This window comes from Athene noctua, chromosome 18, assembly GCF_965140245.1.
Source record: "Athene noctua chromosome 18, bAthNoc1.hap1.1, whole genome shotgun sequence".
NCBI classification, from domain to species: Eukaryota; Metazoa; Chordata; class Aves; order Strigiformes; family Strigidae; genus Athene; species Athene noctua.
In genome coordinates, this window is record NC_134054.1 from 746,710 (window position 1) to 771,964 (window position 25,255).

Here is a 25,255-nt window from a genome sequence, read left to right on the forward strand (position 1 = left end):
AAAAATGCAAAGTAATGTCCTAAACAGCTTAAGATTGTTCCTCACATATGCACCAAATGTCAACATATGTCAGACTATGTCCTCAACTGGGTCAGGAAGCTGGGGAGGTACCTGTAGCCTTTCACTACCTACAACTCCAAAAAACCCCCACCCCTCCACCCAAACACAACTGTACACACAATCACACACACAGCATACAGTCCAAGATCCTCTGCACTCTGACGCATCCTCAGTCCAGCACTCCCATCCCATCCCAAATATCTTGCACACTTACACATTCATACAACAAAAGCTATCAACACAGTACTGTCTATGAGAGCACTAGAGGTGGTAGGCAGTCCTGTACAATGATGATACTCTGAGAAAGGGGCAGTCTGCTGGTAGTCCTGGAGAGTGACTGATCCAGTTCTAGGAAAAGGGCACTGTCACTTGAGCTGCTTTAAACACTGTCAGTTCTAAACACGCTCTCCTCCTGGGTCACTGGCATTTTGGTTATTAAAAGAGCTCAGTGGATAAAGCTCGGTGCTTTATCACACAGGGGCAAGGTCAGAAAAATGATGCCTGTGATCCAAGGTAATACCCGGTCTCCAGCACTGGCCTGTGCATGAAGAGCTTGTTCCAAGGAGGGCTCTGGCACTGCAGCACCCACTTTTTTGAAGTTCAAACCCAGAGCTCACCCCGGGGATCCCTGCGCAGGGCATGGGGAGGCTGATGGAAACACCCTGTGCCCTGCCCAGGAGGAGTCCAGAAACAACCAGTGGGAAACGCCGAGCGCAGGGGTGCATCTGAAGTCCTACTTCTCTGTGCAATCTCTGACTCCCACGGATGTGCAGAAGCTAGAGAGTAGAGTCATAGAATCACAGAATCATAGAATGGTTTGGGTTGGAAAGGACCTTAAAAAGATCATCTAGTGCAGCAACCCTGCTGTGGGCAGGGAGATCTTTGAGTAGATCAGGGTGCTCAAAGCCCCATCCAACCTGAGCTGGAGCACTTTCGGTGATGGGCATTCCCAAATTCTGGGGCCAGTCTGTTCCATTGTCTCACCAGCCTCATCTTAAAAAATGTCTCCCATATACCCAACCGGAATCTACCCTCCTCAGGTTAAAACCTCTTCCCCTTCTCCTGTTACTACAGGCCTTGGTAAAAAGTCTTTCACCCTCTTTCTTACAAGCCTTCTCTAGATATCGAAAGGCCACAATACGGTCTCCTCAGAGCTGTCTCATCTCCCGGCTGAGCAGGCCCAACTCGCTCCATCTTCCTTCATAGAGGAGAGGTGTTCCAGTCCTTGGATCGCTCTTGTGGCCCTCCTCTGCACCTGCTTGAGCAGGTCCGTATCTTTCTTGTACTGGGGGACCCAGAGCTGGATACAGGACTCCCGGTGAGAGCCGCATGAGAGCACAGCAGAGGGGGAGCATCCCCTCCCTCTGCAGGGCTGCTCCCAAGCCACTCATCCCCCAGTATATACTGATAGTGGGGATTGTTCTGACCCAGGTGCTTGACCTTGCACTTGACCTTGTTGAACTTCATCAGGTTCACATGGACCCACTCTTCAAGCTCATCAGGGTCCCTCTGCATGGCATGCCTTCCCACTGGTATATCAACCACACCACTCGACTTGGTGTTGTCTGTAAACTTGTTGAGGATGCACTCAATCCTACGGGGTATGTCATTAAGGAAGATATTAAATAGTATTGATTCCATACGAACCCCTGAGGAACACCACTGGTTTCTATTTGGACACTAAGCCTTTGACTGTAACTCTTCTGATGTGGCCAAACAGCCAGCCAGTTCCTTATCCCACTAACAGTCCCTCCATCAAAACCATAACTCTCCGATACAGTGGCAAGAATGTTGGGGGAAGCTGTATCAAAGGCCTTCCAGAGGTCCAGGTAGATGACATCAGCTGCCGTTCCCTTGTACACTGATGCAGTCACGCCATTGTAGAGGACCACTAGATGAGTCAGGCACAATTTGCTCTCAGTGAAGCCATGCTGCCTCTAATCACCTCCCTGATCCATAGACTTTGACGTAACTTCCAGGAAGGTCAAAGGCCTGTTCCACGATCTTACTGGTCACTGACGTGGGGCTGACTGGTTGGTAGTTCCCAGGGTCCCCCTTATCACTCTATTTAAACAACGAAAATAATTACAAGGATGAAAGTAATTCCAGGAGAATTCCTGAATAAGTACTAAGAGCCTAACTGGCTGTGGGCAGAGTCAGGGAGAGGTAATGAGCCAACTCCCGTTCAGACATAGAAGGAAAAGGATTCCAAGAGAAGACGTAGGTGAGAAGAAGACTAGGGGATCTGCAAAGGAGAGCCCAGAAAACTGCGGGCAGCAGCTTCCTGAAAGGAAGATGAGAAAGGCTGCCTGACTGCTCAGCGGGCTGAAGAACTGTAACACACTGTCCCACTTGCATGTAACGGGAAGATGCTGGAGGAGGTCGTCCTTTCACAGAACGTTTCTCTGGTCCAATGCACCGTAGCAGCAGGCGCAAATGACCAGCATGAATGTATGTGCTGGCTACCTCCTGAAGAAGAAACTGCAGTTGCAGTGGAGCTCTATTAGGCATTTCTGTCCTCAGCACGGAAGTTGACCTCTGTCTGTTAACAGCTGTGCTTTGATACCTTACTCCCCAGGTACACGCAATGGAAGTTAACATAAAGCAGTTACAGATGCGTGGGCTGTGTTTGGTGTGGTGGAGCAAAACATACCTTGAAAGGTGACTCCTATTAATCAAGGAATAATCAGGATGACTGCTGAAAGCAAGCGAAGATGACTTTGAAAAAGCAGTCCCTGTGGGATTTGCAGCATGCTGATGTTGTTATCGGCCATGCTGTCTGGATTAGCAGGACATGCCTGTAGGGATCAGTGCACCCTGTGAATCACCAGTGGATCATGTGACACGGAGAATCCAGCTTCAAGGGAGTGTGTAACAAGGCAAACTTGATAGAGGACACTAGTCGCTGAAGTGGGAGACACAACAGCATTGAGATGTCAGTGTGTCATCAAAGCATCCATAATTCCTCCTTCCTTCCTTCCTTCCTTCCTTCCTTCCTTCCTTCCTTCCTTCCTTCCTTCCTTCCTTCCTCCCTCCCTTCCTCCCTCCCATTCTCCCTTTTCCCCTTCCTTCTTTCCTTTCTGCCTCCCCCCCTTTCTTCCTTCCTTTGAGATTTTTAAATTTTTTCACACAGTGGATTTCCTACCTGCAGGGTTAATGAGATGGTGTCTCTCGTGGGTGATGCTGTTCGGCATCTCCTAGGTGAAAAAATGATGTTATCGTAAACTTCCATTCAGTAGCAGTAGGGATTGCATTTGTTCAGCACCGAACCCAACGTGCTTAGAGGTGAAGCAAAAGCATTTCCAGCATGAGAGGAGACAAATATCCACTGTTAAGAAGTGCAGCTTTCAAATGGTGTGGTCAGTTATGATGCAAACTTTTGCTAAGCGTGCTGAGAGAGACATCACCACACCAGATGGGCAGCCTGACATGGAACGCCCAGCCTCCACTTCAGCAGTGTTTCTTCAGACAGCAGTCCTCCGTGTAAAAGAAGATCTCCCAGGAACGCCAGCCCAAGCTGGACAGAAATACTAGCACCCTAATCCTTTGGAGGAAAACTCTTCTTCCCTGTCTTTCTGCTAAGACATGGTTGCGTGCTGGAGCCTGCGTGTGGTAGGGATGCATTTTCCTCATCAAGAAACCCATTTATTCTGCTGACGGGCATTGACTCATGTGGAATTAAATATGAGGAGTGCCTTCTCCACGCCTAGCATACCATGTCTACTCCACATTGGTGGTTGTGGGCTATCTGGTTAAGATATATCCTATCTCTGAGTAGCCATGAAGAGACCGGGATGGCCTTTTGCCTTCCCCTCATGCTGCTTCTCCACTCAGGGAACAATTTCTTCAGGTCTTCCCTGACCTCACAGCAGGGAAAACAGAAATGAATGCATATTATCTTTAGGGAGTTCAACTCACAGCTTTTTCTATTGGTTGTGTCTCCTCTCTCCAGCAGCCTGCAGAAGACTGAGCATCTCAGTGGAGAAGGACGAGATTATCCAACTGGCAAGGTAAGCGGAGACGCTGGTAGGACTCTCATTTGAAGTTAAGCTGCACTTGAATGAGTGCCCAAGTTGTGTAGTTACTCAGACGCCTCTTGTGTTCTCAGCTAACATCTCTGGAAGCAGTCGCTGCTGGGCAGTGGGTCCTGGATGAGAGGGTGACCTTCCAAATGCCCTTTCCATCACCCATCAAAGCACCTGGAGGGCTCCTGCTACAGGGCAGGTGAGGAGGGCAACGGGCCACTTGGGTAAGAACAGGGAAGGAAATGGGTCAGAAATGAAACAATGGTGGCAACACGCCAGCAGATAGCCAGCAGCCATAGTGTGAGGGTCCTCTAACAGTCCTTGCATCCCCTGTCCTGAGGAGATTCCCTGCTCACCCACTAAAGGCTGCTAGGGACACACCTTTCGCTCCATGAGGCTTGTACTTGGCAAAGTCTGAGTTTAACCCGAGAGATGGGGACATTGTTTGAGCTCTAAGCAAGTAGATTTGGGACAACGTATCTCATATCCTCTCCAGCTCAAGCTGCAATGACCACTTCACTTGGTCAGTGCTTTGCCAGGCAGCACAGGTGCATATTGTTTCCCTTCCAGAACACTCTCTTCAGCTCCCCGAGAAGGGCCTCCAACTAGCTGGTATCTTGCAGGGTAACTCACAGGGTCTCAGAGCAGAGCCATCCCACAACTGCACACTGCTCTCAGCCTCACGCATTATCTAAGCCTGGAATTTACCTCTTTGGGCTTTGATTCCAAAGCCTTCCTGTGTGCTGGACTCTGTTTCCCCAGTTGATGCTGGGGCTGTGCTGCTGGCATGGTGAGAGGGTGAGGCATGCCTGTTCCGTGGAAGGTGTAAGAGCACTGTCCTGAGACCCCAGGAGCAAGGCTCAGGTGCTGGGTGATTCCTCTGCGCCATGGGGAGGTGTGACAGGGACCTTGTGGAGCTGGCAGCGTTCCTGGATTCTCATCAGACGGATTCACTGGTGCCTGTAGAACAGAGCCGCTGAATTGAGCTTCTCTGACAAAACTGTCAGTGAAAGGAATTTCCAGATTCTGTTGCTGGTCCTCTTGCTGGTGCTATTACTGAAATGATGGTTTTGTGCTTGGGAAAGACAGCATGCTGCTTCTTGTTCAGATTGCCATAGATCCATGATCCTCTGCAGCCCAGATGAGGAGCACATCAACTGCATCTATTTAAAACTTTCTCTGAGAGATCTTCCTTTATGGGCTCTTACAGAGCAACGATTCCCCCACTTGGCATCAGCACTTAGCAGGTGACAGCAGCCTGACTCCAAAAGTAACATGTCAGGGGGAAATGGCTCTTCTTCTCATGTATGGCAGCAAATCCCAAGTCAACAAAATGTAACCTTCAGTGTCTCGCTTGGTAGTGTTTTACTTCAAAGCTTATTATCTGCTATGCTCAGTGGGCACTCTCAGTCACAGATTCATCAACAGAGCATCAGTACGTGGGACGAATCAGGATTTGCTGACAGTGGCATTATAATTAACACGCCTTAGGATTTATAGTGTAAGATTAAGCATGGTTACAGTTTAACATGGTTACAGTTGATAAGGCATTCCTCAGAATCTGTCACACAGGCGTGCCCAAGGTGCTGACTAGCCTAGGAGTATTTTCAGGACATTTCAGTGTGAGAACCACTGTTGGATGTTTTCTCAATCCATCAATTTCATTTTCTTCCATTTTATTTTTCATCCTGATGGTGTCCTCCTTTTCAGCGGGTGTAGTCGTAGTATGGTGTAACCGTAATCATCAGCTGTGCAAGCAGGCAGTGATTGACAAGGCAGCTCAACAGCAGAAGACCTGATGTCCTTGTGTTTCCTGCCTTACCCCCAGTCACTGAAGCTCAGTGTTCCCTAGCAGGCTTTGTGGGGCAGCTCTTCTCCATACTTGTACCTGTCAGTACTGCCCAGGGAGGTGGTGGATTCCCCATCCCTGGAGGGGTTTAAGAGTTGGATCGACTTAGCGGTGAATGATATACTGTAGTTGGGAACTGTCAGTGCTAGGTTAGAGGTTGGGCTAGACGATCTTCAAGGTCCATTCCAACCTAGATGATTCTGTGATTCTGTGGTTCAGTTAGCATTCATCTCTCACCCAGAGCTCCTTCAGTCTTTTTGGTTTCTAAGAAAAAACCTCCAAGGTTGTCTGGTCCTTCTGAAAATAAGGGAGAGAAGTTACCTCGAAGCACAGAGCTGTTGGTGCTATGAAAATAGCAGCTTCGGCAGGCATCTCTGCATATGTTTGTCTTTTAACAAACCATGACACTGCCTGTGTGTCTTTCTCTTGAAAGGCAACACATAACGCATAGGACTAATGCAGCTGAGAGGGCGAGAGAGCACGTGAGAATTCATGGCTGTACATGCCCACTGTGCCTCTGCTCTTCAGATCAGGGTTTGAATGAAGGAAAATGTATTTGCCAATACTCTCCATTCCTTTCCCTCTCACCCCCCCAAAAATACTGTCATGATGTGGCCCTGTGAGGTGCCCAGCAGCTCTATGGAATTCTGCAGCCAAGAGGTGTAGGTGAAGGTAATAGGAAACAGATAGTAGAAAGAAAAATTGTATAATTGTGGGGTATCAGTGAAACACCTAAACGGTGCTGTGTCTGTTGCAAATTGGTCATCTTCTATGTCCCTTCCTCTACCAAGGAAAACTACATAATTACCTATACTTTTAACTGATGATGAAATAAAAACATGTGCTACACATCAGCCAGATAATGGACACAAGCTAAACATTCAGCAATAGCCAAAGTTTAATGGGATCCCATGGCTAGCTAGGCACACAAAACCACCAAAACATGGGGAACTGAGAAGCCACTCATGATCTGTATGCAGAGGAATCTACAATCTTTATTCTCTAGACATTGACATGGTTACAAACATTCATTGCAGGCGAAAGCGACAGAGGTTCACATTTTGTGCATCCCTCAGGTCACTTTGCTGCCTCATGACATCCTCACTCCTCCTCTTCTATCTTCTTGCTATGAAACTCCCGGCTTTTCACACGGAGCTTGTTGACCTGGGACTCTGCAATGTCAGCCCGCTCCTCAGCTTCCTCCAGCTCGTGCTGGATCTTGCGGAATTTGGAGAGGTTGACATTGGACAGTTCCTCCTGTGCGGGGAGAGGGAGTCGGTGGTGAGGAGCCCAGGGCAGGGGTTTCACTCCTCCTGCGCCTCGTCCTTGCGGGGCTGCGGCTCTTCCCTGGGGGAAGGCAAAACCTCCACCCCCCACCCACCACCGCCTACACGGAAGCCTCACACAGACCTCCTCATCCTCCCTTATTCAGGGCCCCACTGTGACAAGCCTCAGCGGCACTGTGTCCCTCCTGAGGAGCAATTCTGTCACTTGGATTTGTCATTTCTGGACTTATTCCCCCATTATTGATGCCCAACTATCAGTGTGGCTTAGCAGGTGGAGAAAGACCCTGAAACCCTCTGCTTTTGGTCTGTAGCAGAGACTCAGGAACTTCTCAGTCAGTAGGTGAGAGCCCTGGGTTTGTTTAGTCTGACTTTCTGTATCAAACAGGCCGCAGAACTTCCCTCAGTTCATCCCTGAGCACAGGGTGCCCAGAACTCTGCAAGGCCTCGTGGCGTGGCCAAGACTTGGCAGTTCCTCTCATGCCCCTTTCCTGGGATTTGTACTCATCTCAACGAGCATGCTGCCCCGCTGGAAGGTGACTCTTGCCCAGTCTTCAAGCAATACTTACAGCCTCCTCAGCTTGCCTCTTGTAGGATTTCACCTTCATTTGCAGCTTGTCCACCAGGTCCTGAAGCCTGAGAATATTCTTCCGGTCTTCCTCAGACTAGAGTGGTTTGTAAGCAGCAAACAGAATGAATTATTGGTTCTGCGTCGTGTGTGGTTAACAGTTCCCCTTGGGGATGGTGTGTGCAAAATTCGGCTACTTGTGAGAAAGCTCTGTCAGCCCAAGGAGGCGTCCTGCCTTACCTGGTAGGTCAGCTCCTTCACCCTCCTCTCGTACTTGCGCACGCCCTTCACGGCTTCAGCACTGTGCTTCTGCTCAGCGTCAACCTCCGCTTCCAGCTCCCTCACCTGCAATGAGAAGCCCGGCTTTGGAGCTTCCGTGCTGCTTACTTACATGACACGTTCTCTCACGCACAACTCAAAGCCCTACGCACTCTGGCCTCCAGCTTCTGGATTTGCTTCTTGCCTCCCTTCAGTGCCAACTGCTCGGCCTCATCCAGACGGTGCTGCAGGTCCTTCACCGTCTGGTCCAGGTTCTTCTTCATCCTCTCCAGGTGGGCACTGGTGTCCTGCTCCTTCTTCAGCTCTTCGGCCATCATGGCTGCCTGAAGGGAGCAAAGGGTGAAAGCCATTTTGGGGTTGGAGACATTTGGGGGAGAACACATCCACCATTAGCAGTGAAAGGAGCCCCCAGCTCACATCTGTGATGGCCTTCTTGGCCTTCTCTTCAGCATTGCGGGCTTCCTGGATCGTATCCTCCATTTCACCCTGAATTTGCACAATGTCTGTTTCCAGCTTCTTCTTGGTGTTGATCAAGCTGGTGTTCTGTGCAAAGGCAAAGACATGTTTTTTACAGTTAGAACTAATGCCTCCACTTCAGGAGCTGAAAGTGTGAGTATTGTTTATGAAAGACGTTAATGCAGGAGTCTTCTTTAGTGCCACAGCAGCAAACCAGAGAGGGGTGGCTGGCTGGACCGGCCATAGTTACGGCATGGCTTTTCAGGACTGTATATGGTAGTCACTTCCAAGAGGCATAGCAGTTGGATTCTGTGATATCCCTGGCTAATGGGACTCATTTCATGCAGAGTGCCTGACCTGGGTATGGAGGAGCTGCACACGTTCAGTGGCATCCAGGAGCTCCTGCTCAGCCACTTTCCGCGACCGCTCCGTCTGCTCCAGGGCTGCCCGTAGCTCCTCAACTTCAGCCTGCAGCAGGTTTGCTCTGCGCTCCACCATGGCCACCTGCTCCTTCAGGTCCTCCTGTGTCCTGAGAGCATCGTCCAAGTGGATCTGGGTATCCTGTAAAAGAGAGGAAAGAGACATTATAAGGTGGCACAACACTCCTGGGTCTTAAAAATGTAAGGTAGACATTCTTCTATATGCATCTTTGCGGAACAGACCTTGAGCACTGCCTGCGTGTTTCTCAGGTTCTTTTGTGCCTCTGCAGCCACGCGGTTGGCATGGCTCAGCTGGATCTCCATTTCGTTCAGGTCTCCCTCCATCTTCTTCTTCAGCCGCAGGGCTTCGTTCCTGCTCCTGATCTCGGCGTCCAGGGTGCTCTGCATGGACTCCACGATTCTGAGGTGGTTTCTCTTCATCTGGTCAATCTCCTCATCTTTCTCTGCGATCTTCCTGTCAATCTCAGATTTCACCTGGTTGAGCTCAAGCTGGAGGCGCAGGATCTTCCCCTCTTCATGTTCCAGGGAGGCCTGGACAAGTCAGCAGGAACAGTGGCTCAAACTACTGCTTCCTTTCTAAGTAGTCTCTTATGCAGTACCTCGTGAAATCTGGGCTTGCTTTCCTGCCATGTCTGCAAATAACTACTCCCATACTTTCAGTCTGGACACCATTTCTTAGCACCTACCTCAGCTTCCTCCAGGGAGGCTTGCAGTTCAGATTTCTCCTGCTCAATCTGCTTCTTGATTTTCTCCAGCTCATGAATCGCCTTTCCTCCCTCTGCAATCTGCTCCGTGAGGTCGGAAATCTCCTCTGCAAGGAAGGGTGAGAAGTGGCACGGTCAGGCTCAGAGCTGAAGGGGAAGGGCCCAGCCACACCAAGGTGACAAGTATCTTTGCAGACCTGCAGGCGGTAGTGGTGGGCAGGGAGAAAGCCCTGCCAGGAGCAGAGGGCCAGGCACTTACGCTGCAAGTTCTTGTTCTCCCGCTTCAGCGTTTCCAGGTGGTCCAAGGACTCCTCATAGGCATTCTTCATCTTAAAGAGCTCCGTGCTGAGAGAGCGAGACTCCTTCTGGGAGGCTTCCAGCTCAGCCTGCGTTTCCTCATACTTCTGCTTCCATTCTGCCAGGATCTGAAGAGAAACGGGGCGTCAGTATGCAGGTGGCAGTCGGGAGGACATGCTCTGCCCAGGAGCCCCGGGGCTGGAGCCCAAAGACCTTGTCAAAGTTCTTCTGCTTCTTATCCAGAGCCGCGCAGGCAGCATTAGATCGCTCCACGTCAATCATCAGGTCCTCCACTTCATTCTGAAGCCTCTGCTTTGTCTTTTCCAGGGAGGCACATTTGGCATTCACAGCCTCAACATGTTCCTCTGCATCCTGCAGGCGCTGTGCCAGCTTCTTCCTGGCAGGAGATAAGCAGAGCTCCGGGTTAGAACGTAGAGCAGAGACAATTTTCACAAGAGGGCAGTTGGCCACCTTGGGGGCTTCGAGACTAGTGCTTTTCACAGTGTTCCAAGATTACAAGAAGCCTAAAGCATCTACCAAGACTTTTTCCTAGCACTTACTGATTATTTGTCATGTCTCAGCATTTCTAGCCATAAAGGCTCCATTTGTCCTTCTAATCCACACTTTTTCCACACCAAACTCTTCCTTTCTCTCCCTCTCCTCCCTCTACCACAATGACACTATATCGCTGCCTTCATCCCACCCCTGTCCTAATGCACTCGAAGACGCTCCAATTTCCCTGACAGGCTCAGCCTTCTCCAGGCATTCCGCATCCCGTGTCCCACGTACTTGGCCTCCTCCAGCTCCTCCGTGCGCTGGATAGCATCCGTCTCGTATTTGGTTCTCCACTGGGCCACCTCGCTGTTGGCCTTGGACAGGGCGCGCTGCAGCTCCCCCTTGGCTTCCTGCTCCTCCTCGTATTGTTCCCGCAGCAAGTCACAGTCGTGGCGAGCTGACTGCAAGGCGTGGGCCAGGGCGTTCTTGGCCTGTGGGGACATTGGGATTGGTAACCTGAATACTTGACTTGAGATGTCTCTTGACAGTGAAGCTGACAGTGAAATTAGAATGAAACACTAATTAGGCAAATGCAAAGCTGGGAGATAATGAACATCAGCTTGATCAGGACGTGTTAGTGACAGGTGCTCTGGGGAAAGTAACCTGCTGTCTCTGTAATATGTGTCTGACTCCTGTCTTAGAGAGTATGGTAGAATCTCTGCAAGCCTTGTGGATGGCTTCCTCCAGCATCAAAATCATTACACTTCCTTTCCTCTCTGGCTAATGAGCAGGGGGCATGTGCATTACTGGTGTTCCCTCCAGCTCTACATGTGTTTGGGGAAGGAATGTTGCAGTAGAGTCATTCCAGACCTTTATTTCTTCCTCTAAATGTCTCTTGAGTTCTTCAATTTGCTGGGTAAATCCTTGCTTGCCCCTAGACAGCTGAGAAATCAGGGCATCTTTTTCCTCCACCTGGCGTGAATATTCACCTGGGAAGAGCAAAGGGGGAAAAGTCACCTGGTTATGAATAATGTAACAATTTTTGCCTGTAAACACATGCAGTCATGAGTAGCCCGTAGAGGTCATATCAGCCATAACTTTGCACACTGTGTTATCCTCATGGCATGCAGGTCTTCCTCAGGAATGAGGAAATGTCACCTGATTCCGTCTGCAGACGAGCTCTTTGAGTATTGAGGTCATTGATCATGCGCTGATTCTGCTCCTCCTTAGTTTTAATCTCACTCAGCTGGTCTTCCAGAGTGCGGCACATCTTCTCCAGATTTGCCTACCGAGCCAGAACAAGGAGGAGAGGAAATGAACACCTGGACTCTGCCTTATCCTCACAGCACGGACTTTGTTATGAAAACGTGGCTGGCAGATGTAGCCTGTGTGCCATAGTTTGTCCCTGTGGGCATGCTCCACTGCAATCCCGTACCTTGGCTTTGGAGACAGACTCCATGTTACTGGCCAAGTCGTCAATCTCCATCTTCAGCTCACTCTTCTCCTTCTCCAGCTTCTGCTTCACGCGTTGCAGGTTGTCAATCTGCTCCCCAAGCTCAGCTGTGCTGTCCGCGTGCTTCTTCCGCAGGGCGGCAGCCGTGGCTTCGTGCTGCAGCGTGGCCTCTTCGAGGTCACGGCGCATCTTCTGAAATTCTGCCTCACGCTTCTTGTTCATCTCGACCTGAGCTGCTGTAGCCCCTCCTGCTTCTTCCAGGCGCTCGCTGATCTCCTCTAGCTCCCTCGAGAGGTCAGCCCGATGCTTCTCTGCTTTTGCCCGAGAGGTTCGCTCTGCCTCAATTTCCTCCTCCAGTTCCTCGATACGAGCCTGGGGAACATTAGGGACCCTTCACACCCATGCCCTCCTCCTTCCTGACCTCAGACTGGTGAGAGGGGGCCAGAGACAGAGGCTTGCCTGCAGCTCCTTGATCTTCTTCTGTAACTGCATGCCCAGGGCTTGCTCATCCTCGATTTTGCTCTGGATCTGGCTGATTTCAAAGTCTTTCCTGTGGGCAAAGCAAACCGTGTCAGAGCTCAAAGAGGAAAGACAAGTGCACCAGCCCAGCACTCAGGTGCCCCACAGCCACACTTACTTCTTCAGTTTCTCATCCAGCTGCTGCTTATCATTTTCCAAGTCCATTATGCTGTCATGGGCCAGCTTCAGGTCTCCTTCGAGTTTCCTCTTGGCTCTCTCAAGGTCCATGCGCAGTTTCTTCTCTTGCTCCAAGGACCCTTCCAGCTAAAACAAACAGGACCATCATTGCTCCATCAGTCAGGTTTAACTCTATTACCTGTCCTGGTTTTGCTGTACACCTCTGTGCTTACGTCATCCACTTGCTGCTCCAGCTTGGTCTTAGCTTTGGTCAGCGTATTGACTTTGTCCTCTTCTACCTGCAGGTCATCCAGTGTCTGCTGATGGGCCTCTTGGAGGGCTTTCTTCTCTTTTGTCAGCTTGGCAATGGTCTCATCCAGGGCTGCCATCTCCTCTGTCAGGTTTTTCACCTGGTAATTGCAAGCAAGTGCCAAAAGACTGTGTAGAAGACTTGACTGTTAGTGCAGTGACCTTTTCACTTTGCAGTGTTTAGCCAGGAGCTTGGTTTTTATCTTGCATGCCTAGCTGCCCTGCAGTGATGCTCCTGGCATGTTCCAAACCTAGCTTTGTTCTGAGGATACCAGGCTGATGTGAGAGGCATCTCTCCCTTCCCCCTTATTGTGACTGTCTGTGCGTGTACCTTGTTTTCAGTGGCATGCTTTTCCTTTTCCACTTTGGCCAACGTTAACTCAAGATCATCAATATCTTTCTTCAGCTCTGAGCATTCATCCTCCAGTTTCCTCTTCTTGGCTGTCAGCTCAGCATTAATTTCCTCCTCATCCTCAGCCCTTTCAGTCACCTCCTTTATTTTGGCTTCCAGCTGGATTTTGGTTTTGATGAGCTGGTCACATCTTTCCTCAGCATCAGCCAAGCTGTCTGCTTCCTGGTGGGGAGACACAGATTTTTATGGGTTGCAAGGTTTTGAAGTTTCTCTGCTCTGTCTTCTGTATCACAGAGTAGTCACGTGTTAAAATGGAGGCAGAAACAGGCCCTCCACTCCAGCAACAGGAAGGTCTTGCCCAGTGGCTACCGGGAAACCCTGTCCCCTGGAATCAGCATTGACTCTAAATTCATTTTGTCTCTTCAAAATGCCTCGTAGGGAGGGTAATTGACAGAAATAGTATTCAATATCTTTTTCTTTTTAATTGACTCGTCACAAACGTTAGAATATTTGCAGAGTAAAGGCTTTGTGAAAATAATTTACTGGCGAAAGCGGTGTTTTGTTTGGTGTGAAGAAACTGCCTTCTCCTAATTGAGCTTGAATGGGAAGTATCCATGTTTTGGAAAGTAATCAGTGCCTTCAAGTGTAGCTCTAAGTAGGCCAAGTGGGTCCTTCTCAGGTTTGCCTTTACTCTGATAGACAGATACTCTGCTTTGAAAGTTGAGTAGCTGGAGATACTTCCCTTCCAGTTCAGAGCTCTGCTGTGGGTTACACGTTGGCGAGTGCTACATGGCTCTTTCCCCAGACAGCAGGAATGCCAGGTGTCACGTGGGGCTGCCACGAGACACATCATGCCCCTGCCTGTACCTGTTTCCTCAAAGCTAGTGTGTCTCAGGGTGTGTGATTTAGATTTTTTTCTGATGAACATTAGTCAGCTTCCTGCAAGTCTCTGCTTAGGGTAAGAAGCATTCTGGCTGCATATTGTTCTTCTCCCAGGGACAAATGAACGGTGATTACTCACAGCCTGCACTTGGAGCTGCAGGTCATTCTTCTCCTGCAGCAGGGCCACCATTTTCTCCTCCAGCTCCTTCCTCTTTGCCTCAGACTTTGCAAGCTCTTCCTTGGTTTTCTCAAACTCCTGTTTCATGTTGGCCATCTCCTTCTCAGATTCTGCACTCTTCAGCAAGGGCTTGATCTTGAAGAACAGCTTCATCCAGGGCCAGTGCTTCACGTTCATGAATGCTCGGACATTGTACTGGATACAAAAGATTGAGTCCCTGAAATGAAATCCACATGGTTATTGCATACATTGGGTTGGATGGATTTAGACTCAATTTGCTGGGACCCGTGAGAATGTGATATGAGGGTGAGAAACGTCTACCTCCTCTCCACCATTCTCCGATACTCCACTCTCATCAGGAATCCTCTGCACCTGGCTTGTGTCATGGTCATAATCTCTGTTAGTTTCTCATCTCTCATCTCCTCCAGCAGGCCTATCAGCCCAGCCTTGAAGAACACCTTTAGAAAGGGAACATTAGAGCACATCATTCTCAGCTGGTGCATAGCTACCTGAGAGTCACACAGTGTTTGAATGCAGGACTCATTTCTACCTTGGTGTGTCCAAATCTGTACTGGGTGTGATCCACATCAATGGACCCAAGAAGCTTCTCTGAAGCCTTCTTGCTATCCATGAACTGTCCTTCTGGAATTGCACTTGCATTTAGCACCCTGTATCTGTAGGAGAGTGCAGAACATGAAGGTATCTACACTGACAACACCACCACTGCGACCAAACCCCACAGCCTTCTCAGCAACCTCTGGTTGTCTGACCAAGTAATGTCATGTAGTAGAGACAGTCTATTCTTTCAAGACAGTATAACTGAAGATATCATACTGTTAACTCAGAGTCCAAGGGAATCCTGATCATCAGCCATGTCATATCATCATGAACTGGCAGTGAACTATTTTTAGATTACTGTTCAGTTCCTTGTTAAAATATTTGCGTTAGTATACTCAGTTACTTCTCAGCAAGATCTCTCAGTGGGTCATTTTCAGCAACAGCTGACTACATCGCTGATAGGTACAGACCTCCCTGAAGGCAGCACACAGACATTTTTAGGACACTGAGTGTAAATATGTGTTGTTGTTCAAATGTAAAATGGATGTGTGAAAGAAACTTTTATGTTACCTCATTTTTTTCCGAAGTAGTCTATGGTAATGTGATTAGATTACAGGGTGTATACACTGAACACTGTAGTATAACAAATATGATACTTAAGTAATTTAGGATATAGAAGGTGTGGAACAGGAAAAGAATGGGCACAAAGGTGGAGCACTCTTACCTCTGTTTGAAGTCAGCATACAGGACTCTGCTGGGGAATCCTTTCCTGCAAATTCTGATCCCTTCCAGCACACCATTGCACCGCAGCTGATGCAGCACCAGCTCATGCTCCACGGCACCTAACAAACACCATCGTTAGGGACTACCCCGTTGTTTGACACCCGGGAGAAGAGCTTCTTAGCTTGAGTTTTTATCCTATTGGCTCCCCTTACCAGGTGTTTTTGTTTCATTTGGGATGATGCATCGTACAAAATGGGGGTGAGTGCTGCGTAGATTGGTCATCAGCTTGTTTAAATTCTCCTGCGAGATGACAAGTCAAAGTTTAGCTCAACAAATAAAGACCTACATCCCTGAAGATACATGTATTTCAGCCACGGGAAAAAAAGTAAGTATTTGTCAGGTTTTAACTAGATTGCGAAATTCCCATATAAATGTACAAATGTTTATGCCTTCATCTTTCACTGTTAAACCTATTAAAAGGAAATATATTTTGGTTACTGTGTAATCAAAATGGAATATAACTCATTTGATATGAGATTCATTGCTTTGATAGTTATGAATAATTCCCTGTGCTTGCCCTCCTGAATCAATACAGTGATTGGGCTTTTATATGTGATAATCTTAAAGGCAGTCTCTCTGTTTTTCAGAACTGTTTTATTACTTCTGAATTTTGCATAGTAGCAATATCAAAATTATTCACAAGTCCAAAACCTCCCTTTGGTAAAATATTCTGAACTCTGTGCCACAGCTGAAAGAAATTTACCAATTCCAATGTCATATTTAGCTTAAAAAAGAGAGGTGTATGAAAAAAAGTTCTGAATGACAATATCCTCAAACATTTGAAATAGTTTTCATTTTGATATATAAATGAGACAATGTCATTCCATGTGGAACAGAGAAGAAACTAGTACATCATTTAGGAAAGAAAATTTGCCTATAGTAAATAATGTTCTTCATCCTCTTGCTACAGGACTTCATTAGTTAGAACATCACTTTTCAAATTTTAAACTCTTTTCCTTCAAGTAAAAGGCCACAAAGTGAGCAAACAGGTACATACCCGGAAAAGAGCTGAGACAGTCTGGAAAGAAGAACCCTTCTTCTTGCCACCCTTTTTGCCACCACCACCCTCTGCAAAGGGAAGAAGGGGAAAATAATATTAAAATACTGATGTTGAACACTGAACAATTTTTTGATATTAAGGGTTTCCTGTTTGATATCCTGTCAACATTGTCCCACATTAAAAACACAGTTTCCACGGAGCTGACCTGCATCTGCTCCACCATAGTTGGCAAAGAGTAATGCCAATGTCTTCACCGATGATTTCTGGTACAACCCAATGACAGTTTCATTCAGGGGATCCTTGTTCTTCTCAAGCCAGCCAGTGATGTTGTAATCCACTGTGCCAGCATAGTGCACCAGGGAGAAGTGGGCCTCAGCCTTGCCTTTGGCAGGCTTGGGCTTCTGGAAGTTGCTGGACTTGCCCAGATGCTGGTCATAGAGCTTGTTCTTGAAAGAGGTGTCAGTTGCCTTGGGGAACATGCACTCCTCTTCCAGGATGGAGAAGATGCCCATGGGCTGGAAGACATTACAACAGACAAGAAGAAGAAACAGATTTTTGGTTGGAAAGAAGCTAATGTTAGGACAAAATGCTGTGAAACAAATCAGAGGATAAGGTTAACTGTGTTCTTTTCTGGAGAATATGCCACAGAAAATTAACTGAGGTTCATAATTTTTCATCCTTGGTGTTTCACCTTTACTTATGGAACTACTTTAACTAATGCTTAGGAATTACAGAAGTGCAGAGCACTTTAGTATGTGATATTTATCATATTCATCCAGACAAAAAAAAATTCTTTATGTGTCCCTCAATAACTAGAGAATTCCAACATCATGCATCTCAACAGGAAGGATACCTTCTCAATGAGCTCAATGCAGGCAGCCAGGTCCATGCCAAAGTCAATGAATGTCCATTCAATTCCCTCCTTCTTGTACTCCTCCTGCTCCAGCACGAACATGTGGTGGTTGAAGAACTGTTGCAGTTTCTCATTGGTGAAGTTGATGCACAGCTGCTCAAAGCTGTTGAACTACCAAATGTAAAAAAAGATTCAATGTTTTCAAGATTCAGTCTTCATTACCACGCTTTTCCCTGTCTTATTCTGACCTTTTATGTATCAGGCCCCTTCCTTACCTGTTGTCCCAGAAATCCTTCAGTGGGACTGTACTTACATTCTGAAGAGAGAAAAGACCTCTAATTCATTGTAATACAGAGATTTTTTTGTTTCCTTGCTATCATTCCATATAATACGGGTGCTTTGGAATCTCTGAATTCTAAAGCAAATTTAGTAAATAACTACAGCACACTAGACTCTGTCTCTCCCAACACCCCGATCATGAAAATTGCCACGATTTGCTACTCAAATATTTTTCTGTTCTTAAGAGAGTGGCTCTAGATATTTCTATGCACTGGTATGGAAGCTTTTGGGGTTCTTTCACCAACAGTATGAACATTTTCTAATATCTGTCAATAATTCCCACCAAGAGCATGAGTATTTCTAATATCTTTGCATATTTTCTACACCTTTGGCCCAGATGCTTTGTCACAGATTTATTCCTTTTTCCTTTTATTTTAAGTAAGCTTAATATTTTTGCACACTGTGGTATTAGTCTCTTTCTTGTTAAGATCTAACTATGGAAAAGGTCGGTTTCTTTAATTCTGAGATCTCTTGACAATTGTATTTTTTATAAAAAATCTGATTCTTCATGAAAGAAGTCTTAGAATTTTCTTAATATCCATTGTTCCTTCCATGAAGCTGTTGTGAAATCCCTGTTCCTTACATCAAAGATCTCAAAGCCAGCAATGTCCAGGACACCAATGAAGTACTGTCTGGGTTGTTTGGTATCCAGCTGCTGGTTGATGCGGACCACCATCCACAGGAACATCTTCTCATAGACAGCCTTTGCCAGAGCACCCACTGAATTGTTCACCTAAAACCAAGGGGAGATGCACAAAGGTTACTGTACAGATAAATATTAAGGAATTTTAACTGTCTTAAAAGAAATTCTGATTCATAGCCATGTATTTCGAGTAACCAGTTATTTTACCTGCTCCACAGTTTGACCTTTGGTCACAAATTCATTCCCAACTTTGACTCGAGGATAACACAGGGCTTTGAGCAGATCAGCTGAGTTCAGACCCATCAGGTAGGCAGCCTTGTCAGCAACTGAGAGTCAAGAGAAACAAAGAAAATAATTATCATTGGAAAAGGACTGGAATTTGATCAATGGGTGTGTGTCTCAGAAATTACACCAATGTTCAAAATTCTTGACTGAAAATCATTTAATCTAGTATCACATCAAGAATACTGAATACAGGAAACCTTTGAAATACAATATTGGTGGGGTTTTTTTCAAAGTTGTTACCAGTTGGAAAACTTTCCTTGTTATTTTTAACTAAATTTATAAACTGAAACAATGCTTTTAATAACCTCTCCTTTAAAAACACGTGAAGATTACAACATGGCATCTAGGTCAAGATGTAAGAAACCTCTAATATTTAAATAGGCCACAGTCTGCACTGCCAATAGGACAAATACGTACATGCCAGAGCCTATGTATGAAATTAGGGAAGCTTCCTCTTCAAAAAGGCTTGTAAAGACCTTCTGCATGCTAAATGGAAAAATGTATGAAAATAGCCCAAAAAAAGCTGACTGAAGGAATTCAGTAAGACAGGCCAGGAGCCAGAGAATCAGGTTAGCAGCTTAATGGACACTAAATGAAACATTATAGTTTTCACTTGATGAAGCTACTGCTTTTGCCCTGTCTAAAAAAATTATTTCCCAAAACTGATTTCTTTGTTAAAAGGTCATTTGCTAAGGACCTTCTGTGCCATCGGGCTCTGCCTGCTCTTCTCGTTGTTTCTGCTTGAATTTCAGGTTCCCGTAGTGCATGACAGCCCCCGTCAGCTTGTAGATGGCGGTCTTTTCATCAGCAGTGAAGCCCAGGATGTCGATGGCACTCTGCAGAAAAAACAAAGAATTAAAATCCGGGTCCTAGTAGGTCACCTAGGTCACCTTTGAGACTTGTACACTAGGTACCTTTTTGCTGTGTCACTTACATCTGTAGCCATGAGCTCCTCCTGGTCATCAATGCTGGGAACAGTGACCTCACCTTGACTCACATAGTGGAAATCAAAAGGGTTGGTGCTAATAAGGAGCATGTCTGAAAGCAGGAAGAGGCAAGGCATAGGCTTAGTTTTGCCAACCAGGTAACAGAGGGAACTGTTGCTCAGCAATCATCCTCAAAAAGACATCATGATCCTTCCTACCAATTAGCTCTGGCTTCTTGTTGGAGGTGATCTGATAAAATATGTGGTAACTTCTTTCTGCCTTGAGCTGGAAAGTGACTCTGGACTTCTCCAGCAGATCTGGCAAGGAGGGTGGAAAGAGTTAGGCACGGGAACGCACGTGGAGCTGGGAATTTAGGAAAGAATGGGATCAGGCCAGGAGAGCGTCTTACAGGTTTCAATGTCGGCAGAAGCCAGTTTGCCTGTGGCCCCAAAGTGGATTCTGATGAATTTGCCCTGTTAAGGGGAAAAAGAAGCATTTCAGCCTCGGTACATTTCATTGCCATCTCCTTATGTCAGAACACCACTAGCCCATCATCACTGCTGTTATAAGGAGGGGGCATTTTGGTCCAAAGCAACAACTTACAAAGCGGGAGGAGTTGTCGTTCCTCACGGTCTTGGCATTTCCAAAGGCCTCCAGCAGTGGGTTAGCGCTGATGATTTGATCCTCAAGCGTTCCCTGCAGAATGATCATTATTGCTGGTTATCCTCTCCAAAAATCATCTCAGGAACAGAGGAAAGCTTTGATTCAAGCCAGTATCTAATAATTAATGATTTGAGCCTCAAACTTGCTCTACAGCCTGATAATTATTCAATGACAGTGTTTATCTGACATGGCAAGTGTTCCATCTGTTCCTCCTGACTCACCTGCATTTTGCCTGACTGCTCCTCCTTCTTCTTCTCCCCACTCGCTGCAATTGTTGCAAAGTACTGGATGACACGCTTTGTGTTCACAGTCTTCCCGGCACCGGATTCTCCGCTGTGAAACCAAAGAGAGAAGCAGAGAGCGTGTGGTCAGGCGGGAGGTCCCCCAGCACCGGGCAGCCCCACAGGGACCCGAGAAGGGACCTACATACGTGATCAGGATCGACTGGTTCTCACGATCTGTGGAAAGACAGAGATTTTTCTGAGTGCTGCTCAGTTGTAAAGAAATCAAAATCTATGAGAGAAAGTAACTGTGAACTGAAGCTTCATTAAGATTGTAGGAACAATATGTAGCTAATTCCCAGTTAAAATGCCCTGGAAATGTAGCGTTTGATCCCTTTCAGCATTGTTTGGTGCTCCCCCAGTAAAAAAAAATAAAGTCCTATTTGGATGCGGTTGTAATATAAAATATACTAGCTTCTTTGAATCAAGATTGATATTTCTGTATATAAGAAAGAACCAAAACCAGATGTTATTTTGTAATGTCAATATGAGTAAAGTTACTAAACATGCAACATAAAATAATTGACACTTTCTGGGGACTCAAGAGTCTTGCAAGATCAAACCATAAGCCCTCTTGAATTCAAGGATTTTTTTGAGCCAGGCATAATATAATTGTATGTAATAGTTTGCATAGAATTTGCATTAATTAATCACCTTATTTTAGTAATTGAATTAGACCTTTAAGACATATATTTTTTTTTAATAAAGAATATCCAGGACTTAAGTATGTTGTATGGAATTTGTGTTTACCTTTGCTTTTTAAAAAATGTTTCAACTGATAGTTGTTTTGAGGCTTCCTAGATGTTCAAATGTTAGACAGAAGGAAAGAAAGAATTCTAGTCTTGCTTTCTATACAACCTTCGATTTTTATACAACACTTGAACTTATAGATTTCTTTTATATATCCCCTCAGTTTTCTCTCCACTGTCATCAAGGTCTTACCTACTTAATTGATGTTAATACAGAATTGATTTCATGCCTATGAATATAATTTTATCCATTGGTCAACTTTTCCAGGTCCACTATCTCCTTTTTTAATGTGAGAAAACTAGAACTGACTGCATGACTCAAGACATCAGTGTTCGACTTTTTAATGTTCTCTTTTTTTTTCCCCCCCAAGTAATTACTAAAGTTCATTTTGTTTCCTGCCCTAATGAGCACTGAGCCAAAATTTCTGTAGTATTATTCACTGTAAGTCTGAATTATACTTCTTCATAAGTAATAGGCATTTCTTAGCTAACCATTCAGCCAATCTTTTATTTTCCATCGTATACTTTTAGGCTTCCTCTTCTTCATCTGACAATTCCTTATCACTTGGGGTTCTAAGAGTAAAATGTCTGATAGTGCATTTATTCAGATTCAATTTATTCAGAACGTCAATTTCTAGAGATTCTTTCTTACTTTCTGACATGGATATTAAGTTAGTAATGTTTGATTCCATGCTTTTTGTTAATATAGAGCACCAACACTTCTGTAGCATTGCTAATTCTTCTTTCCATCAAACTTTACTGCACAATTACAGAACTTAAATTCTAGACTTGCCTCTACAATGTTACCAATATGCTTTCTGTGATATTTATTTAAAGATAGGCATTCTGGCTTACTCAGCTGACACATAACATGTAAACATATCTCCATATGTTCAAAGAGTATCTGCAGAGAAAAGGAAGATTTTTCCTCAAGTGCACACTATGATATCATTTGAACAGCTATCAAGCAACTCACCATTTAACATGAACTGGTAGGCGTTGTCAGAGATGGAGAAGATGTGTGGAGGGGCCTCCTGGCGCTTCTTGCCTCGGTAGGCCAACACCACCTCCGGGTTGTACACCGGCAGCCACTTGTAGGGGTTGACAGTGACGCAGAAGAGACCCGAGTAGGTCTGTGAGGAAGGGAGACAGCACGTTGGCTTCCACCTACCCTGGCAGAGCAGTTCCTCCTCGCTGCCCAGAGGAAGACTGCTGCTGGTACTTACGTAGATCATCCAGGCTGCGTAACGCTCTTTGAGGTTGTACAGCACAGCGGGTTCGTGGAGGTGGGTCATCATGGCCATGTCCTCGATTTTATCGTACTTGGGAGGGTTCATGGAGAAGATCTGATCATCCTTCACGGTCAGGGTCTGTCAGAGGAAGACCATATGTCAGCTAAGAGCTGAGGGTGGGATTCAGATAGTGTCCTTCAGCTTTGTTTCTTACTCACCTCTCCACCTTCAGTCTTGACAGTCACCTTCCCTGACTCCCTGCTCTGGATTGTCCCTTTCACAAAGGATTCCTTAGGATGCACCACAAAGACCGATGACTTGGCATCAAAAGGCTTGTTCTGGGCTTCGATTCTCTCCTTTTCTGACTTTCGGAGGTAAGGAGCCGCCTCCCCAAAGGCGGCCAACTCAGCATCTGGAGAAGTCATGTCTGCACTTAATTGAAGACACGTCAGCAGAAGACTCTGAGGTGGAAGAAAGACACTTTCCATCAGTTAGACAATAGTTTTCCATGCCAGTGATGCAATCTCTTACAGTTTCTATCTTTCCAGTATTTAAACTAGTATGTCATTTTTGATAACACTTTTTGAAACCTAGTTTTGATTTGAACACATAAGTACTTACATTCCACTTGAGAATGAGACACATTTTATATTTCAGTCTTCTATGAACAGAATTTTTATTAATGATTATCATTTTGCCATTTTACTATTGGTATACTGAAGAACTAAACACAAAACAAATCTCTTGCTTCTGTTGCCTTTAATTATTAGTGCTGAGTCTGCAAGAAATTCTTTAATTGACCATGATCTGTGGAAAGTGAATTTACTTACTTTCACACTGTATACGCCTTATCAGGCTCAGTCCAATTCTTTCTGCAATGGGTATGACTATGAAAAAAGGAATGAATATAGTAAAATTATCTCAAGGTAACTGGACTAACAGTTAATAACTTAGGGTTAACGTGTCATTATATCAGATGTTCTAAGTCAGTAGCTAGTATATTAACAAGATGGTAACTTTCTTCTTATGTTCTATAGTATTCCAGAGATAGATTTTAACTTGGAAATAAAAAGATGGCACGGAAAACAGATTGAAAATTCCAGCTATCATAACCAAGCCCTCCCTTCAGAAGTAATCAGACATGCAAGATAAAGAGCAAATACTCAGTCTCTGTAATCCTACAGAACTCATACACTTACCTTGAAACTTTCAGTGAGAGCAGGGCAAAATAGTCCCAAGGAGACTTTATAGACTCTAGTATGCAGATGCTCTGGATTCTTCCTCTTTCTTCGGTCAAAGCATTTTTGGCCAACCTTCTTTGGCAAAGCATTGTTTGGCAGACTTACCTAAAGACATAATTGTCATTTGATTTGACTGGATATAATTAGAAATTTTTTATATCTTACCAACTATGTGGCTATATCTACTATAAATAATTTGACAAGACAATTAAGGAAGGAATCTCGATCAGTTAAGGCACTTAGAGAACTTGGATGAAGGACTTATGGATTATGCTGACATATTTCTGGATGAGTTTCTGATCCATTAAAGATAGCTTGTTTAGTATGCAGTGCTGCAACAATTCAAACGATACAATGCAGGTAGTAGCATCTATCTTCTTCACACAATGCTGTGTTTATAAATAAACCCTTGGGAAAAAAAAAAAAACAAAAAAACCAAAAAAAAACCCAACAAAACAGCACACCAAAACCTATAAATCATTGTGACTATGTGACTAAAACCAAAGTGTTTTTCTTGAAAACAGAAAACCAGAAACCTCTTGTAGCTCAAATTCCTGCAGGGACAATATATCAACTCTTGAAATGTAGTTCATGTGTATCATGTGTAGACTGCTTCATGTGATTTCCAGAGTCTTGAGATAAATACAGATCCTGATGGATATAATAGCATGTTACATTTTAATATTAACTTTCCCAGAAATGTGAGGTATCTAAAGACATTCTGCATGTCCCTAACAATGAACAAAGAGTTGCAAATTGTTGTGGCGTGTACTATATAACATATAAGGTTAAAAGGTGTCTTCTGATTTTAACAGCTAAAAATCACAGCATCCTCATGTCTATGAAAAAGTGCTTTCAGCTGAGCAAAAAGATGAAATTACCAATTTACAGAGTTCAACCAGAGAAAATATGTAACAACTCTTACTTGAGCTGCTTTCAATTGTGTCTGATGTAAACATTCTCTTCCCCTGGTCGTTGGCATTTTGGTTATTAAAAGAGCTCAGTGGATAACACGTGAGTAAAGTTAGAAAAATGGTGCATGGATCTGATGTTATGTCCAGCATCAGGCAATGTCCTGTGCTCACAAAGCCCATTCCAAGGAGGGCTGCAGCACTGCACTTTTTTGGAAACCAAACACAGAGCTTGTCAGTGGGCTCCATGTGCAGGACATGGGGAGGCTGATGGAAACACCCTGCCCAGGTGGGGCCCAGAGCCAGGCGGTGGGAAATGGCGAGCGCAGGGGTGCATCTGAAGTCCTGCCTCTCTGGGGAGCAGGCACCAAGGGGTGCTGGCAGGGCACCTCCCTCCAGCGGGACCCAGAGCACAAATGCTCCAGCGTGGAGGCAGCAGGCTTTGCTCTGAGGGGCTCCTGCAGCTGAGTCCCCGGGTGGTGGGCTGCCGCTGGGTGTCCAGCAGCCCAGTGGCTATCAGGCCTG

At 45.7% G+C, this 25,255-nt stretch overlaps 1 protein-coding gene across 1 annotated transcript; it reads right to left on the minus strand.

The window, feature by feature from the left end:
* Positions 1-6,923: 6,923 nt before the first annotated feature.
* LOC141967950 (myosin heavy chain, skeletal muscle, adult-like) lies at positions 6,924-23,003 on the minus strand. Its single transcript, XM_074922227.1, has 38 exons — positions 22,797-23,003; positions 22,573-22,716; positions 22,323-22,479; positions 20,747-20,774; positions 20,538-20,649; positions 20,257-20,349; positions 20,063-20,126; positions 19,872-19,970; positions 19,662-19,765; positions 19,425-19,563; positions 18,650-18,768; positions 18,383-18,532; positions 17,461-17,631; positions 16,813-17,122; positions 16,605-16,675; positions 15,760-15,847; positions 15,549-15,666; positions 14,817-14,940; positions 14,588-14,724; positions 14,228-14,483; positions 13,186-13,428; positions 12,779-12,955; positions 12,547-12,692; positions 12,369-12,459; positions 11,892-12,281; positions 11,615-11,741; positions 11,327-11,445; positions 10,751-10,947; positions 10,175-10,358; positions 9,924-10,089; positions 9,647-9,771; positions 9,183-9,491; positions 8,878-9,081; positions 8,482-8,607; positions 8,217-8,387; positions 8,026-8,130; positions 7,787-7,882; positions 6,924-7,191 (listed from the first exon to the last, which is right to left on the minus strand). The coding sequence occupies exons 1-38, from the start codon at positions 23,001-23,003 to the stop codon at positions 7,036-7,038; spliced, it is 5,823 nt and encodes a 1,940-aa protein (XP_074778328.1). The 3' UTR covers positions 6,924-7,035.
* Between the last annotated feature and the right edge of the window lie 2,252 nt (positions 23,004-25,255).